The sequence below is a fragment of the Pygocentrus nattereri genome, chromosome 18 (assembly GCF_015220715.1).
Source record: "Pygocentrus nattereri isolate fPygNat1 chromosome 18, fPygNat1.pri, whole genome shotgun sequence".
NCBI classification, from domain to species: Eukaryota; Metazoa; Chordata; class Actinopteri; order Characiformes; family Serrasalmidae; genus Pygocentrus; species Pygocentrus nattereri.
This window is the reverse complement of record NC_051228.1, coordinates 37,733,116-37,750,775: the sequence shown is the minus strand read 5'-3', so window position 1 is coordinate 37,750,775 and position 17,660 is coordinate 37,733,116. Positions and strand designations below refer to the sequence as shown.

At 44.6% G+C, this 17,660-nt stretch overlaps 1 protein-coding gene across 1 annotated transcript; it reads left to right on the top strand.

Annotated features, from left to right (window-relative positions):
- The first annotated feature begins 839 nt into the window (after positions 1-839).
- Positions 840-6,457, top strand: mis18a (MIS18 kinetochore protein A). The gene is made up of 5 exons (XM_037547606.1): positions 840-1,122; positions 2,854-2,920; positions 3,575-3,697; positions 4,356-4,458; positions 5,990-6,457. The coding sequence occupies exons 1-5, from the start codon at positions 897-899 to the stop codon at positions 6,080-6,082; spliced, it is 612 nt and encodes a 203-aa protein (XP_037403503.1). The 5' UTR covers positions 840-896; the 3' UTR covers positions 6,083-6,457.
- The last annotated feature ends 11,203 nt before the right edge of the window (positions 6,458-17,660 follow it).

Here is a 17,660-nt window from a genome sequence, read left to right as displayed (position 1 = left end):
TATAGAAATATGTCCACATATGCAGTCGAGACTGACGCGGCTTTTTTCTGAATTTCTACAAACACCATTTCATTTTATAGTAAATGAGTTTGGGCTGGTTTATGTTTATGAACAGACGCCTACAGATCAACATAGTAAAGGAGCTCATCTGTGATCCTGAGTTTAAAGCCAGTTTTTATTCAACTTAAACTTGGAACTAAGTTGTAAATAAATCTGAAACTGAAACTTTGCTTGTGTGTAAAAAGTGATTTCAGAGCCACTCGGTTCTCCCTGATGGAAACTGTTTACCTTCAGTGTTTTGTGCTTCTGATCATTTTAATAGACGTCAGCGTCACTAATTAATGACGTTCTATTAAAAGACTGGTTTACCAAGAGAGACGCTGGAGGACTTTCACCTGAAATGAGTTCATGAAGCCAGTCTGGTTATAAAAATGATAACAGGACATCAGAGCCAGAATTACTCTTTTAGTACTTTTACTTTATACTTAAGTACATTTGAAGGGAAATACTTTAGTACTTTTACTCAAGTGGAGGTCTAAAGGGAGGAACTTCTACTTTTACTGGGGGAATATTTTACCCTGGGGGTCTCTACTTTAACTCAAGTACAGGGTTTGTATATAGTGCAGTCAGTTCAGACAGAAGAGGATCGCACATAGATCAGCATGTGTAGATGTGTAAATGTGGTACAATACATATTCTAATGATATATAAATATATATCAACCCGTTCATTTTGGACTCACTCAGGAGCGCCCCCTAGCGTCTGAGAAAAATGGAAGACATTGCCGCCTTCGGGCCAGGAGGGGGCGCTGTGACGCGTCGCTGACGCGGAGAAGAAGAGCAGTGAAAATCGGCGGGCAGGCGGCGGAGCTGAGCTGTAAACAGACCTGCTGTTCAATGGCGGCCCAGACAGGCGCTCGGTCCGGCTGTAGCGACGACACGTACCTGGTGTCTCAGAGCAGCGCGGCCGCGGCGGCGGCGGGGAACCCGGACCCGGACCCGGACCCGGACCCGGACCCAGACGCTCCGGCCGTGTTCCTGTGCGGGCAGTGCCGGCGGCCGGTGGGAGACTCTCTGTCCTGGGCGGGCAGCGACGAGGAGCTCAGCCAGATCATGCTTAAGAGTGAGAACCGCCCAATATCACTGCAGTGAAGTACTAAAGTATTTCCCTTCAAATGTACTTAAGTATAAAGTAAAAGTACTAAAAGAGTAATTCTGGCTCTGATGTCCTGTTATCATTTTTATAACCAGACTGGCTTCATGAACTCATTTCAGGTGAAAGTCCTCCAGCGTCTCTCTTGGTAAACCAGTCTTTTAATAGAACGTCATTAATTAGTGACGCTGACGTCTATTAAAATGATCAGAAGCACAAAACACTGAAGGTAAACAGTTTCCATCAGGGAGAACCGAGTGGCTCTGAAATCACTTTTTACACACAAGCAAAGTTTCAGTTTCAGATTTATTTACAACTTAGTTCCAAGTTTAAGTTGAATAAAAACTGGCTTTAAACTCAGGATCACAGATGAGCTCCTTTACTATGTTGATCTGTAGGCGTCTGTTCATAAACATAAACCAGCCCAAACTCATTTACTATAAAATGAAATGGTGTTTGTAGAAATTCAGAAAAAAGCCGCGTCAGTCTCGACTGCATATGTGGACATATTTCTATATTGAGCTCTATTTACACAAAGTTAGGTTAGTTCATCATTTATGTTGAACAGACTCTCCCAAAGTTTTACGCTGCTGCGCTGACGTTGAACCGCGTGCTGCACTGGGTCGGTATGACCAACAGGTCAAAACCAGCTCTAAACAAAGTGACCGCTGGGCCCTGATTGGTGCTCTGGCTTTGCGCTTCTTTCGTTTTGACATGTTACGTTTTTATACACACAGAAACCAAAAGGAACGACAGATTTCTCAGAATGTAGGAGGAGAAAGTCGGATATTAGACTCTGAAATGTAGTGGAGTGAAAGGAAAAAGTCCAGAATGGAGAAACTTCAGTACAGATACACCAAAAATACTAAAGTACAGAAACCAACTTTGTTACCCTGTTCTTCAGTGGTCAGGACCCCCATGGACCCTCACAGAGCAGGTACTGTTTGGGTGGTGGGTCATTCTCAGCACTGCAGTAAACACTGACTTGGTGATGGTGTGTTAGTGCGTGTTGCACTGGTACGAGTGGATCAGACACAGCAGTGCTGCTGGAGTTTTTAAACACCTCAGTGTCACTGCTGGACTGAGAACAGTCCACCAACCAAAAATATCCAGCCAACAGCGTCCTGTGGGCAGCGTCCTGTGACCCCTGATGAAGGACTAGAGGATGACCAACACAAACTGTGCAGCAGCAGATGAGCTGTCGTCTCTGACTTTACATCTACATGGTGGACCGACAACATAGGAGTGTCTAATAGAGTGGACAGTGAGTGGACACAGTGTTTAAAAACTCCAGCAGCACTGCTGTGTCTGATCCACTCAGACCAGCACAACACACACTTACTCACCACCACCACGTCAGTGTTACTGCAGTGCTGAGAATGACCCACCACCCAAACAGTACCTGCTCTGTGAGGGTCCATGGGGGTCCTGACCACTGAAGAACAGGGTAACAGAGTATCAGAGAAACAGATGGACTACAGTCTGTAACTGTAGAACTACAGAGTGCAGCTATACAGTAAGTGGAGCTGATAAAGTGGTCAGAATGTTCTGCCTGACCGGTGTACGTCAGTATATGAAGGGAGCGGTAAGAGAGCTGATTATATAACCGTCAGTGTAAACTCATGGGTGCTGTTGACTGTGACTCAAAATTCTATCATTGATTTTTCATATTGTCATTTTTTTCCTGGTTTTCAATTTCAGGGGTCAATGAAAACGTCGTGGTCGGAAAAGAGCCTTACGTTTCTTGCACTCAGAATGAACCAGGATGGTAAGACATCTCCTTTTCCTCGTTCCTGTGTCCCATCCTTCACTGTGTGACGGTTTACAGTCATCCAGGTCGGTGTTTCTTAACCCTGGTCCTACAGCGCTCTCAGAAATAAAGGTACTAGACAGTCACTGGGGTGGTTCCCTCAAGGCTCCATCTCCGTGCCTTTAGTCAGGGATCATAACTGAACCAAAACCCACTGAGATGATCTGTTCTAAGCTGGACTGACTCCACACACCCCGCCTCGCCTCGCCTCCAGGCTTTTACTCTACTGCTCTGTTTTAAAACATTCGGTTATGAAAAGGAACAAATACCAACTTTTCACCTGGAGGAACTGATTCAAGCTCCACAATCAGACCTTAGAACCACTGCTGGAGCTTTGAGGGAACATCTACACTGTTGGCACCTTGATGAAGGAAAAATGTGCCTGCACTGAACCTGGGCAGGTACAGGGCAGTGGGCCTCTAGGACCAGGGTTGAGAAACACTGCTCCAAGTCGTTGAGCTGTCGTGTAGGTGAGTGGAGTCGTGGTGCAGTCATGAAATAAGGTTAAAGATCACTACACTTGTCCAATCACCTTGGCTTCAGTCAGACAGTCCAGTTCTTGAGTTATCCTCAGGCTCATGACGCTGTCTCGTGTTTCCCTTTTCCCCCCAGCCTTGTTGTGAATCTCACCTGTCACGGTTGTGGCTCCACACTCGGACTCATGTACACATCGACCCCAAAGGAGTTCGATTTTAAGAGGTCCCTTTTCTGCTTCTGTGTTGAAAATATTGAGAGGTAAACATCAAAACTCTGATGGTCTTTTTTTTATTCGGTTTGGCAGCCTGCAGTAATCCAAGCTTGGACTCTTGTAGCATCTTGAGCTCCTAACGTTCATATTCCATAAGCTCCATTCAGAAGCTGGGCGTCGTGTGAGGCTGTAGCTCTTCTCTCCAGTCTAATAGACGGTGACGTCATTTTAAACCCTTATAATAAAAGAAGCTGAACTTTGTTTTTCTGCTGAAAGTCGAGCCGTTTTTCCCCAAATCTGGGCTCTAAACTATAAACAGACGGCGTCTCTTCAGTGATCTGATCTGGAAACATCACTTTTAGAGAACAACACAAAGAGCGGCGCAGATTTTTGGCCTTCATCTGTAAACTGTAAGCATGTAGTGATGTGTGCAGATCATTTGATGGGCTTTAAAAAATAAATAAATAAGTAAAAATGAACATTAATTTCATGCAGTTATAATTTCCCTCACGATTTGGTCACGAAAATTCAGATGGACAAACCAAAATATACAAGAGGTTAAATGAATCCTCACAGAGCTGCGTTTACCTGATCAGGTTCTCTTCCACAAATATATTTATTTCCCCAGTCTACAGATTTTATTTGTCCTCTATGAATGGTCTCTCTTTTTTGCCTGTGTTTAATCTGCGGTCATTTTCTGCCTAGTTATGTGTTGGGCTCTGCTGACCACCAGATGGCAGCAGTGAGCAGCGAAGAAAGGCCGGTGACTTTAGAGTTCCAGGACCTCATTGAGCAGCAAATGACAAAGGTAAACTCATTATCTGGACAAAGGAATGCCTGGCCTGAGTCTGACCAGTGATTTGATCGCACTAGGAATCGTATAATAAGACTTCATTCAAAGGCTGTGACCTACCGCCCAACAGCAAGACGGACCCTGTTAAATAATCTGCTGTACGCCACTAATCTTAATAAAGATGCGTTAAAAAGGTGCATCTGTCTGCTGGCCATGCGGACTTATTCTGAAACCTTTGAAGGTTATTAAATAATTAAAAAATAAAGACATCACATCTAACATTACGTCACAGCTTTAACTGCTTCCAGGTCAGACCTGAGCTTGGTTCGATGGATTATTTACACAAAAGAAATATTAATAGGCATTAGAAATATTTGTATATTTATATATGATTAAAATTTTTTTTTTCATTTGCAGCCTGGATTTTGTTGATTTTCAGATAATAAATAATAACATACTAAGAGACTCTGTACTTTGTTTATTTTATTTTATTTTATTTTATTTTATTTATTTATTTATTTTGAGGAACCGAACAAATACATCAGACAGGTGGAGGAAAGCAGGGTGATAAACAGTGGACAAAACAATGAATAGCCTTTTTTATAATCACATATACCCTACAACACCGCACACACACACACACACACACACACACACACACACTCGCACACACCAAGCCTTTCCAAACAATACAACAGTCAAAACAACCCTATCTTTAAAGGGAGGACGAAGGAACATGAAAAATAACAAATAAAATCAAAATAAAACAGGAAATAATTCCATATGCTTTTTTTTTTTAGACAAACGTGATTCAGGGGGTTTATTAAGAATTACAGACAGGTAAACAGAGGCTGCAGTAATGATTACATCTGTATTGTTTATACTGACGTGTGATGGTCAGTGAGAATAGAAGACCAGTGGTGGCTTATTTAATAAAACCAGATCTCGTTTTTCCCCCGTAGCGGCACTGATCCCACGCTGGCCTCTCACCATAAACACTTAACACAAAAACGTGCTGTTTTTCTGATGACGTGACCGGACAGCAGAGGGCGGTCTTGCTGTGAAGGGAGAGTTCTTTGTTAGAGGCGACAGTGTGAGCGTGTCCGGCAAACAAAGAGCTATTAGGACCTGTTCAAGAATTTCAGACACAGTGATGTCAGCTGGAGACACCCAGCAGGTTCCTTCCTATATTCAGAATCAGCGCGTGACTCAAATATCCTGCTTTCCACTGAATTTAAAAAGTTTTATTGTTATTATTATTATTATTATTATTATTTTACTTTATTTTTTTTTATGTATTTTTTCATTAAGAGGTCAATTTAAAACCCCACCTGGAGATCATCACTTCAGATTTATGTCCACGCGTCTTTTATTGAAATGTATGGCGAGCTTCGCGTCTGGAGGTGGAATAATGTAATTTGCCTTTAGCTATTGACTTTTGTTCATTTATACTAATTAATAATATGAATATTTACCCGTCCGTGTGAAAGCGTAGCCCTCCTCTGCTCTCCCTCACTTCGTGTCCCATCTCTTGTATGTTTTCCAGATCAAATCTCTAGCCGTGACGATAGGACAGCGGCTCTTGGAGATCGAGGTTGACCTCCAGAGCAAGTCAGAAACGAATGGGAGCTGCTTGTGAGGTCTTTGTCCTCTTCTTCCTGAGAGTTCTTTCTAGTTTGTTATACCTGCGACCGTTTGGCTTGTGCCTTATTTTTGTAGAATAGGCGACTGTCGCATGTTTGACTGAGCGTTTTGGTTTCGGAGACCAGCGCGTGCGACAGGCACACCTGCAGAGTGATGTTCAGTCTGTCAGGTTTTCCAGCGGACTTTATTCGAGCATTTTTCTCCAGAAAAATTCTAGAAAGGCCGGTGGCGCCGGCCTCAGACCAGTCACTGACCGGTCTTTGAATGTGGTGTTTATTGTTGGTTCCCTTCTTTCATTTGAATGTACAGGTTGACTGTTTATAATGTATATAATCCCATGTGTTAAGTAAAAATAGGCCGTTGCAATGTTGTTTTTGTTTATTTTCTTCCTGTTGTTTGTGTGATGTTTAACCTTTGGGATCAAAACAATCCCCCACACACGTGCGGTTTCACTCATCTTCAATAACAAGTGGTGGGTGGTGGGTGGGTGGGTGGTGGCTGGTGGTGGTGGGGGTGACTGAGGGCGGCTTATGCCTTTCTTTTTTGTTTACATTTCCCGTCGAATGTGCCTAGCAACACTTTGGGCTGGGAGGCGGGCAGAGCGTCTCGTGCACCGAGCCCCCTGAGCTGAAAGAGCAGGCAAGAAAGCCCCCAACCTCGAGTGCCGGGGTAGCATAACAACAACAGCTTCGGATGTTGAAGGCAATCCGTGCAGACCAACCAGCGCGCTGTATCCAAGGCACGGCTACCATGGAAACAGGGCGCACATGCTGCGCTGCTCCTGTTGCCATCGCGTCATCCGTTTCCTGGTCTAGGGGGCAGCCAGCCAGCTCGACCCGCCGCCTGCCTGTCAGCCTGCGTCACCGCCCGCGCCTGCTGATTGGCTGGTAGGGGTGGAGCCGCCAGCCTCTAATCCCCCTGGGTGTTTTTCTTTCTCCTTCCCAACGACCCCCCCTTCCTTCTTTCTCTTTTTTCCTCACTCCATCGATCTCCCTCTCCCCCCGGCTCCCCCTCCCTTTTCCTCTTCCCTTTCCAAAATAGTAAAAATAGGAAGGGAGTAGAAAGAAAACAAACAAACAGGCAGCGTGGCTTTGTTTTGCCAGTGCTTGTGTGTTCTCTGATTGGGCGGAGCTGTTCCTTTACTACAGTGGTCACTAATCCTGGTCATGCAGCGCGTTTTAGCCCAACACACCCACTTTGACTCGGATGTGCAGATCATCTCTCCAGCCGTCATTTCTTGCCTGATGGGATGAAATAAAAATGAATCTTATCAAAATAGAGCTGCAGGTTTCCTCAGTTACAGCCACGTGCTTAAAAATATAGTCCTTCAAGGTTCTTTAAAGAACGGTCCTTTAGTGAAGACAGTCGTTCTACACAGAACCATGAACGCTCAGTGACCCGTGTGCGTGCGTATGAAGTTCTCTGAGTGGTGAAACGGTTCTTCAGAGTGGAGAATGTGCTGTATGTGGTTCTGTAGAGCATCAAAAAGCGTTCTGCTGTTGTTCCTTAGGTGCTTGTTGAGGCCCAGCTTATAACAATAGAAGAACATTTTGGTCCTACAGAGAACTCTTTACAGAAAGGTTCTCTAGAAACCCACGTACAACATTTTGTCCTTCAATCTAAACCGTTTCACCATGCAGAGAACTTTTTATGCATGCAAGTGGGGTTCTGAGTCCTTATGGTTCTACACAGAACCATTGTTTTTACTGAAGAACCCTTGAAGAACCGTCTTTATTCAGTGTGTACATCAGCACAAACGTTATTGTAAAATTTGTAACAATAGTGGAACCCTTTTGGTGCTGCATAGGTTCGTTTTTGAAAGGTTTTGTAAAAAAACATCAGAGAGAAGAACCATTTATACATTTAGAATGGTTCCTTGAGTGTCCCTGGTTCTATATGTAACCACTGCCTTTAGTGTAGAACCTTTTTTAAAACATTTTTAAGGATGTTCCCACTTGGCGAAAAGGGTGCTGTATAATACCAAAGAAAGGTTCTTTGACTTGGGACAATAGTGGAACCCTTTTTGGGCCTATACAGTACCATTAAAAAGAAATAAAAATGAAAGAACCTTATCAAACAGGAACCGATTTTGCGTACAGAACTGGTTTGGTTCTTTATATGACCCCTGCCTTTAAGAAAGAACCTGAACGTTTTTAGGTCCACACTTTTAGCCAGAATGGTGCTTCCTAGTACCGAAGAAAGGTTCTCTGACTTGTAACAATAGTGGAACCCTTTTGGTGCAGGGAACCATTCTCTTTCCGACAGAGCCTTTAAAGAAGCCCCTTTTTTGAGATTGGGGTGTTTAAGGCGTTAATTGGTTGTGTGTTGGAGCAGAAACTCCACAGGGCAGGTATTCCAGGATCAGGATTGGGAATTGCTTCTCCACCAGCTCTCCAGACTGTCCTAGAGGTGGCACAGCTGTCCAGATGTTGGGCTGCGCAGCTCTTTGTTCTGGAGCCCGCGATTTTTCTTTCAGCCTCATTATTTCACCTGCCGCGCCAGACGCTGTCGTTTTGATGAATGAGCTCGGGCCCTGCGTCTGCGCGCTGCAGCCCGCCGCGGCCGAAGCGCTGATGCTCGGCACTTTCCAGCGTGATCGATGCAAGCTGACCCCCCCCCCCCCCCCCACCTCCCTCCATGCACCTCCCTCCCACCCGCTCGCCCACCTCCCCTCGCTCCTTCACCTTGTCCAGACACACACGCAGTCCCGCGCGGTGGGGACAGGCGGCATGCTGATGAATAATGTAGACAGGCTGTCTGGAGGAACGAATCCTCTCCTCTAACCTCCTGAAGCAATCAGGGAGCAACACAGTCACCCTCGCACTCAGGAGCAACTTCTGCCATAGAAACAGGCCGCCCAGCAGGACCTTCAGGCTCTGCTCCTCCAAATGATGTTGTTAGTTTCACGTACAGCTGTAAAAAAAAAACTAATGTTCGTCCAACTTCACCTTCCAGTTATTTGTCATTATTAACCACTTAAAAATGGTTCTTCCAGTTTTCTTTAGTGAAGAAAATGGTTCTATTATAGAACTATGAACACTCAAAGAACCCTTTGCATGATTTAAGTGTTCCTTAGATTGGTGGAGAATATGCTGTAGATCAGGGGTCTTTAATTAAAATCCTGTAAGGTCCAGTTAGAGAACATTTCCTCAAGCGAAGGTCCAGAACATCATAATCATGACTCAGTGCCATATGCTGTTTACTGAGGTAGCCGAGTAGGAATATCAGCATCTTATACAGTCGACAGCTGAACATCAGATCAAATAAAGTCCAGTTCGGTCAGATTTCACCAACATTTACTGAACATCAGATCAAATAAAGTCCAGTTCGGTCAGATTTCACCAACATTTACTGAACATCAGATCAAATAAAGTCCAGTTCAGTCAGATTTCACCAACATTTACTGAACATCAGATCAAATAAAGTCCAGTTCGGTCAGATTTCAACAACATTTACTGAACATCAGATCAAATAAAGTCCAGTTCGGTCAGATTTCAACAACATTTACTGAACATCAGATCAAATAAAGTCCAGTTCGGTCAGATTTCAACAACATTTACTGAACATCGGATCAAATAAAGTCCAGTTCGGTCAGATTTCAACAACATTTACTGAACATCAGATCAAATAAAGTCCAGTTCGGTCAGATTTCACCAACATTTACTGAACATCAGATCAAATAAAGTCCAGTTCGGTCAGATTTCACCAACATTTACTGAACATCAGATCAAATAATGTCTAGTTCGGTCAGATTTCACCAACATTTACTGAACATCAGATCAAATAAAGTCCAGTTCGGTCAGATTTCAACAACATTTACTGAACATCAGATCAAATAAAGTCCAGTTCGGTCAGATTTCACCAACATTTACTGAACATCAGATCAAATAAAGTCCAGTTCGCTCAGATTTCAACAACATTTACTGAACATCAGATCAAATAAAGTCCAGTTCGGTCAGATTTCAACAACATTTACTGTCAGTTTCCTCTTTTTAGATCACGTCATGTGGAATAACTTCCCTCTGACTCACTTTCTTCTCTGACTGCTGTTTCTCTCCTCGTCCCTCCCCTGTGTGGCGTCACTCACTCGAGTCTCAGAGCTCATTGTAATGCACAGATCTGATTGGCTGAGTAGCGTCACGTGTGATATTTACAGTGCATGTGATTGGTCTGTGAGTCTCTCAGGCCGCTAAAGCCACCGTAAAGGCTAGAAAAGCTACGCTGTTTAAAACAGGACCACCCCATCAAAATTAAATAATTCTCCATAGTGTATTGGTTATAGGTCCAGGTCCACACAGGACAGCGTCTGGGTCCGGACTCGGATCGTGGTCCACCTGTTAGTGACCTCTGCTGTAGATGGTTCTGTATATTGCACCAAAAAGTGTTCTCCTCCTGTTTTGATGTCAAGCTTATTACAATAGAAGAACCCTTTCCAAAAAGGTTCTGTATAGAATCATCAGACTCCATCAGTCTGAAGAACTCTTTCAGGGCGCAAGGAACCTTTTAATCCTGCAAAGCGAGTGTTCGTGGGTTTAGATCGATCCTTTTTCTTTACTAAAGAACCCTTGACGAAGCATCATTTTTAAGGGTACGTTTAAAAAGTTGGTTCTTCAAAGGTTCTTCAGTAAAGGCAGTGGTTCTGTTTAGAACTGTGATTTCTGTATAGAAACATTTCAGGGAAATAATGGTTCTTTGCATGATGAAATGTATGATACTCTATAGAACCTTTTAAAAAAATAGTTCTATACAGCACCCAGAAGTGTTCTGCTGTTATGATGTCAAGAACGCTTTTTGGTGCTGTGTAGAACCATTTCTAAAATATACAACACATTATCCACCAATCTGAAGAACCATTTCTGGACGTGGAGACCCCCTTACACATGAAATGGTTCTATTTAAAACTATGAGTTCTACATAGAACCATTTCATGCTTGAAGTACCACCTTTTTTTTTTTTAGAGTGTAGGAAACTGGGAAAAAGAAATTTCCGATGTGTGGAGAATGATGAACTGCAGGTGATTCTAAATAGCAATTCATTTGTTTTAGTTTACTCAACTGTTGGACGTACTAATGCGGTTCTATTAACACTTTACTGTTCCTTCTGTCATCCTTTGTTAGTTAGTCAAATCTAATTAAGATCCCTGACCATAAAAAAGTCCTCCAGATTGAAAAAAGGTGCCCAAGATGTCTTAATGTTCCGTTAGTTCTCTTTGTATCATGTCATTTGTGAGCATGTTCTGCTAAAATGAATGTCTGGATGCCTTTTACATTCACTATGTTCCCAAAAGTATTCGCTCGTCTGGCTTCACACGCATATGAAATTGAGTGACGTCCCATTCTTAATCCATAGGGTTTAATATGATGTCGGCCCACCCTTTGCAGCTATAACATCTTCAACTCCTCTTGGAAGGCTTTCCACAGGGGTCAGGAGTGTTTATGGGAATTTTCGACCGTTCTTCCAGAAGCACATTTATGAGGTCAGACACTGATGTTGGACGAGAAGGCCTGGCTCACAGTCTACACTCTGATTCATCCCAAAGGTGTTCTATGGGGTTGAGGTCAGGACTCTGTGCAGGCCAGTCAAGTTCTTCCACACCAAACTGGCTCATCCACGTCTTTATGGACCTGCTTTGTGCACTGGTGTGCAGTCATGTTGGAGCAGGAAGGGGCCGTCCCCAAACTTTTCCCACAAAGTTGGGAGCATGAAATTACACTCGGCACAATGCAATCAGACAAGTACTGTCTCCTGGCAACCGCCAAACCTGATTCGTCCATTGGATTTCCAGACGGAGAAGCGTGATTGGTCACTCCAGAGAACACGTCTCCGCTGCTCTAGAGTCCAGTGGCGGCGCTTTACACCACTGCATTCCACGCTTTGCATTGCGCTTGGTGATGTAAGGCTTGGATGCGGCTGCTCAGCCATGGAAACCCATTCCATGAAGCTCTCTACGCTGTTCTTGAGCTGATCTGAAGGCCACATGAAGTTTGGAGGTCTGTAGTGATTGACTCTGCAGAAAGTCGGTGACCTCTGCGCACTATGCCCCTCAGCATCCGCTGACCGCTCTGTCATTTTACGTGGCCGACCACTTCGTGGCTGAGCTGCTGTCGTTCCCAATCACTTCCACTTTGTTATAATCCCACTGACAGTGGACTGTGGAATATGTAGTAGTGAGGAAATTTCACGACTGGACTTGCTGCACAGGTGGCGTCCGATCACGGTACCACGCTGGAATTCACTGAGCTCCTGAGAGCGACCCATTCTTTCACTAATGTCTGTAGAAGCAGTCTGCAGGCCTAGGGGCTCGGCTTTATACACCTGTGGCCGTGGAAGTGACTGGAACACCTGAATTCAGTGATTTGGATGGATGAGTGAAAACTTTTGGAAATATAGTGGAATTTCCTCTATATGGAATAGAGTAACTCTGTGTTCCCAGGTTCTCAAAGGGAACATGCTACAGTTTCCTGTCCTGATTCTGTGTAATGTAAACATATTTAAAAACAGTAAAACACTTGTCTTTTGGTAACAGAACTAGTTATGCACTGATGGGCCGGTGCAGATTTCTGATAGAGCTCATGTACATTTGCGTATATCGATACATAAACGTATGTAAAATGTAGAAATTGGGACTACATACTTGGATTAGCATTACAAATATATATATATATATAAATTGCTGTAGGGTTACACAGTAGCACAACTGTCGAAAGCTTCAGTCCAGTGTAAACATCTCTCATGCTGATGTCATTCTCTGCTGATATAGATATGATTCATAATTGATCCTGCATTACTAAAAAGAATACTGGGTACTTATGACATAACTAATCATGTTATTAGTGTAACTACCCACAGCATTGTGACCAACATGTGCAATGCATTTATCACCTTGTTACCACTACAGTTAATAATGTAGTATACACCGGTCAGGCGTAACAGTGTGACCACCACTCACTGTCCACTTTATCAGCTCCACTTACTGTATAGCTGCACTCTGTAGTTCTACAGTTACAGACTGTAGTCCATCTGTTTCTCTGATACTCTGTTACCCTGTTCTTCAGTGGTCAGGACCCCCATGGACCCTCACAGAGCAGGTACTATTTGAGTGGTGGGTCATTCTCAGCACTGCAGTAACACTGACGTGGTGGTGGTGTGTTAGTGTGTGTTATGCCGGTCTGAGTGGATCAGACACAGCAGTGCTGCTGGAGTTTTTAAACACCTCAGTGTCCCTGCTGGACTGAGAACAGTCCACCAACCAAAAATATCCAGCTGACAGCGTCCAGTGACCACTGATGAAGGACTAGAGGATGACCAACACAAACTGTGCAGCAGCAGATGAGCTGTCGTCTCTGACTTTACATCTACAAGGTGGACCGACAACAGATGCGTCTAATAGAGTGGACAGTGAGTGGACACTGTTTAGAAACTCTAGCAGCTCTGCTGTGTCTGATCCACTCAGACCAGCACAACACACACTAACACATCACCACCACATCAGTGTTACTTCAGTGCTGAGAATGACCCACCACCCAAATAGTACCTGCTCTGTGAGGGTCCATGGGGGTCCTGACCACTGAAGAACAGGGTAACAGAGTATCAGAGAAACAGATGGACTACAGTCTGTAACTGTAGAACTACAGAGTGCAGCTATACAGTAAGTGGAGCTGATTAGATGGACAGTGAGGGCAGAAACAAGGAGGTGGTCAGACTGTGATGCCTGACTGGTGTGCAGCTTGTTCCCGTAATAGTGCAGTTTTTTTGCTCATGATCGGTGATCAGTTAAAGTTTTTTCCTGTTGTCAAGGCCCCTTAACGAACCTTTATTTGAAAGAGAGTAGGGTCCTTTCTGTCTTGGTTTTCTGCACATGGGTCCAGGCCAGTGAGATTGGCAGGATAACAGTAAGTGGACACTATGTTTCTGTGACGCATCTGCTTTATCTGTCAAAATGTTTCAGACGTGTGACCTCCATCACTCCTGTACCCACATCCGATTAATTGTCTGTTTTTCAGACACAAAGAAACTGTTATTTCGCTCAACTGGAAAAGCTCTTTGAAAACAGGATTAGTCTCAGTCGATTTCTAAGCCCGAACAGATTGACTAGGATGAGAGGCCGCGACGCAGCGAGAGGCCTCTGGCCCTGACGTTGACTCTAATGAAGGCCTGAGCCACAGTAACAGCCAGTAAAAGCTTACAGTGCATTTGACACCCAGGCCGCAGAGTTTAAGCCACAGATTGGCTTTGCCATCCTGCTCTTATCGACATCTCTGTGTTTTGCAGTGGTGCCTGTAGTTGTTATTTACTCTCTGTGCTCTATCGATAGGCAGGCTGGCGCGGTGCCAAGTAAAATATGTATTTAAGGAAGTCTTCGGTTCTTGTGGTATCTAGTCCTGGGTGTGTTGACATGGCTTTAGTGGTTTGTACACAAAGGTTTTCCTGAGAAGTTCATTCAGGAGTTCAGTCGCGTGTCGAGTTCTGTGTTACTGACACGACATCTTTAGACATCAGCTCTTGAAGTCGGAGCCTGTAAAACGAGGTATACAGTTTTTGCTTGTGTGTAAAAAGTGATTTCAGAGCCACTCGGTTCTCCCTGATGGAAACTGTTTACCTTCAGTGTTTTGTGCTTCTGATCATTTTAATAGACGTCAGCGTCACTAATTAATGACGTTCTATTAAAAGACTGGTTTACCAAGAGAGACGCTGGAGGACTTGCACCTGAAATGAGTTCATGAAGCCAGTCTGGTTATAAAAATGATAACAGGACATCAGAGCCAGAATTACTCTTTTAGTACTTTTACTTTATACTTAAGTACATTTGAAGGGAAATACTTTAGTACTTTTACTCAAGTGGAGGTCTAAAGGGAGGAACTTCTACTTTTACTGGAGTAATATTTGACCTTGGGGGTCTCGACTTTAACTCAAGTATGGTTTGTGTACTTCTTCCACCATTGGCGACGTGTTCCTCAACTGGACTTCCTGATGAGCAGACCCCAGGTGGTGAAAGTTGGGAACAGCTTCTCTTCTACTCTGACTCTGAGCGCAGGGGCTCCCCAGGGATGTGTGCTCAGCCCCCTCCTGCACTCCCTGCACACACATGACTGTGTAGCCAAACACACATCTAACATCATCTTCAAGTTTGCTGATGACACCACCATCCTATCACTGATGGAGATGAAACGGCCTACAGAGGTGAGGTCAGCACTCTGTCAGAGTGGTGCCATGACAACAACCTCTGTCTCAACATCAGCAGAACATAGGAGATGATCGTGGACTACAGGAAACAGCAGAGGGGTGGTCACTCTCCCGTGTTCATCCATGGAGCCGAAGTGGAGTGAGTCAGCAGTGTGAAGTTCCTCGGCGTACACCTCACTGATGACCTCACCTGGTCCCGCCACACCAACACTACTGTGAGATCTGCCCGTCAGAGTCTCTTCTTCCTGTGTAGGCTCAGGAAGTTTGGTCTGCCTCCTCAGATCCTCACTAACTTCTACAGGTGAACCATAGAGAGCATCCTCACGGGCTGCATCACTGTCTGGTACAGCTGCTGCACCGCCTGCGACCGCAAGGCCCTTAGAGGAGCGGTGAGGACAGCAGAAGCCATCATATGCAACAAACTACCAGTCCCACTGCCTCAGGAAGATCAAAGAGATCCGGTCAGACAGAAGCCACCCAGCACACGGCCTGTTCACTATCCTGCCATCAGGCAGGAGATTCTGCAGCATCCAGGCTGGACCAGCCCAGCTAATGAACAGTTTCTACCCACAGGCTGTCAGGCTGCTGAACAAGCTGTGAAGCTGTGGATCTGTGGAAGCTGGACATTTGGTGATGCTTCATATGCATGAAAGTGTGACATTTTCAAACCAAAGCTGTCAAATGTAGCTGATATTTTTAAATCATGTCACAAAAATGAAGAAAATAACAAAAGGTTTTGTTATGATGGCAATGATACACCGGTCAGGCAAAACATTATGACCACCTCCTTGTTTATGCGCTTATTGTCCACTTTATCAGCTCCACTTACTGTATAGCTGCACTCTGTAGTTCTACAGTTACAGACTGTAGTCCATCTGTTTCTCTGATACTCTGTTACCCTGATCTTCAGTGGTCATAAACCCTCAGCAGTGCAGTAACACTGACGTGGTGATGGTGTGTTAGTGCGTGTTGCACTGGTACGAGTGGATCAGACACAGCAGTGCTGCTGGAGTTTTTAAACACCTCAGTGTCGCTGCTGGACTGAGAATAGTCCACCAACCAAAAATATCCAGCCAACAGCGTCCTGTGGGCAGCGTCCTGTGACCACTGATGAAGGACTAGAGGATGACCAACACAAACTGTGCAGCAGCAGACGAGCTGTCGTCTCTGGCTTTACATCTACAAGCTGGACTGACAAGGTAGGAGTGTCTAATAGAGTGGACAGTGAGTGGACACAGTGTTTAAAAACTCCAGCAGCACTGCTGCGTCTGATCCACTCGTACCAGCACAACACACACTAACACACCACCCAAATAGTACCTGCTCTGTGAGGGTCCATGGGGGTCCTGACCACTGAAGAACAGGGTAACAGAGTATCAGAGAAACAGATGGACTACAGTCTGTAACTGTAGAACTACAGAGTGCAGCTATACAGTAAGTGTAGAAACAAGGAGGCGGTCAGAATGTGACGCCTGATCGGTGTAAGTATCAATCTTCATCACTGGAGTCTTCGTCAGGGGCTGTTTATGTCACTCAAGCTGCCACAGGATTTAGGATAACTATACCGTCCACTGTAAACAAAGCTCTTATCGGCTTAGTCGCTCCAGTTGATCTGGGTGTGGGTATTTGTGGGCTTGTCTCGGGGTGCCCCCAAGCCCCGCAGCCCCCCATTCGTCTCATTTATCAGGGGGTGTGAGAGTACATGTGTGAGTGGAAGGGGGGCTCTTGTAGCGCAGCTGACAGGATTAAATGAGGCCAGGAGGTCTTTCAGCTGTCACTCATTTCATGCTCCCCACAGGTGTCTCGTGGGAAAAGCGGGCAGCGCAACAGCAAATGCCCCCCGTTTCATATTACGGCGATACAGAAGAAGCATTTGCTCGCCAACCGGGGCAATAAAACATACCGTACCAAAGAAACACGTCCAAGTAAGTCCGCATTTACGTTTTTATTGTGTAATAAGAAGTGTCAAGTGTTGAGTGGAAAAGCAAAAGTCGGTACACAAATATTCCTTTTGGAAAATGTTAAATATTAAATATTTAAAATCTTTTTTACAGCATAAAAATCTCTTCTCACTTAAGCACAGCAACTCGTTACAAAAGCTTACAAAAGGACCTTCAAGAGGGTTCAATCTCAGATCCGCTCTTCACTGTAACAAAGAGGTACAAAGAAGTCTCCAAAAACTGACACCGAATCCCCCCACCCCCAAAAAAACATCGTCAGTGCATGCAAAGAAGTAGTTCACGTTGGAAAGAGTTCATTTTAAAGAGTCCGCAGCCTTCTGTGCAAGTGAAGACTCTGAAAAGCCAACAGCTTTTTACCTCAACTACAGTAGTGTGCGAGGAGAGCAGTCTGAACATGAGCACGCATGAGATGAAAGACACTTGGAGATC

Coding starts and splice junctions, on each gene's coding strand:
- mis18a (XM_037547606.1), top strand. CDS start 897: ATGGCGGCCCAGACAGGCGCTCGGTCCGGCTGTAGCGACGACACGTAC. Junction 3,698..4,355: donor TGTGTTGAAAATATTGAGAG/GTAAACATCAAA, acceptor TTTTCTGCCTAG/TTATGTGTTGGGCTCTGCTG. Junction 4,459..5,989: donor TTGAGCAGCAAATGACAAAG/GTAAACTCATTA, acceptor TATGTTTTCCAG/ATCAAATCTCTAGCCGTGAC.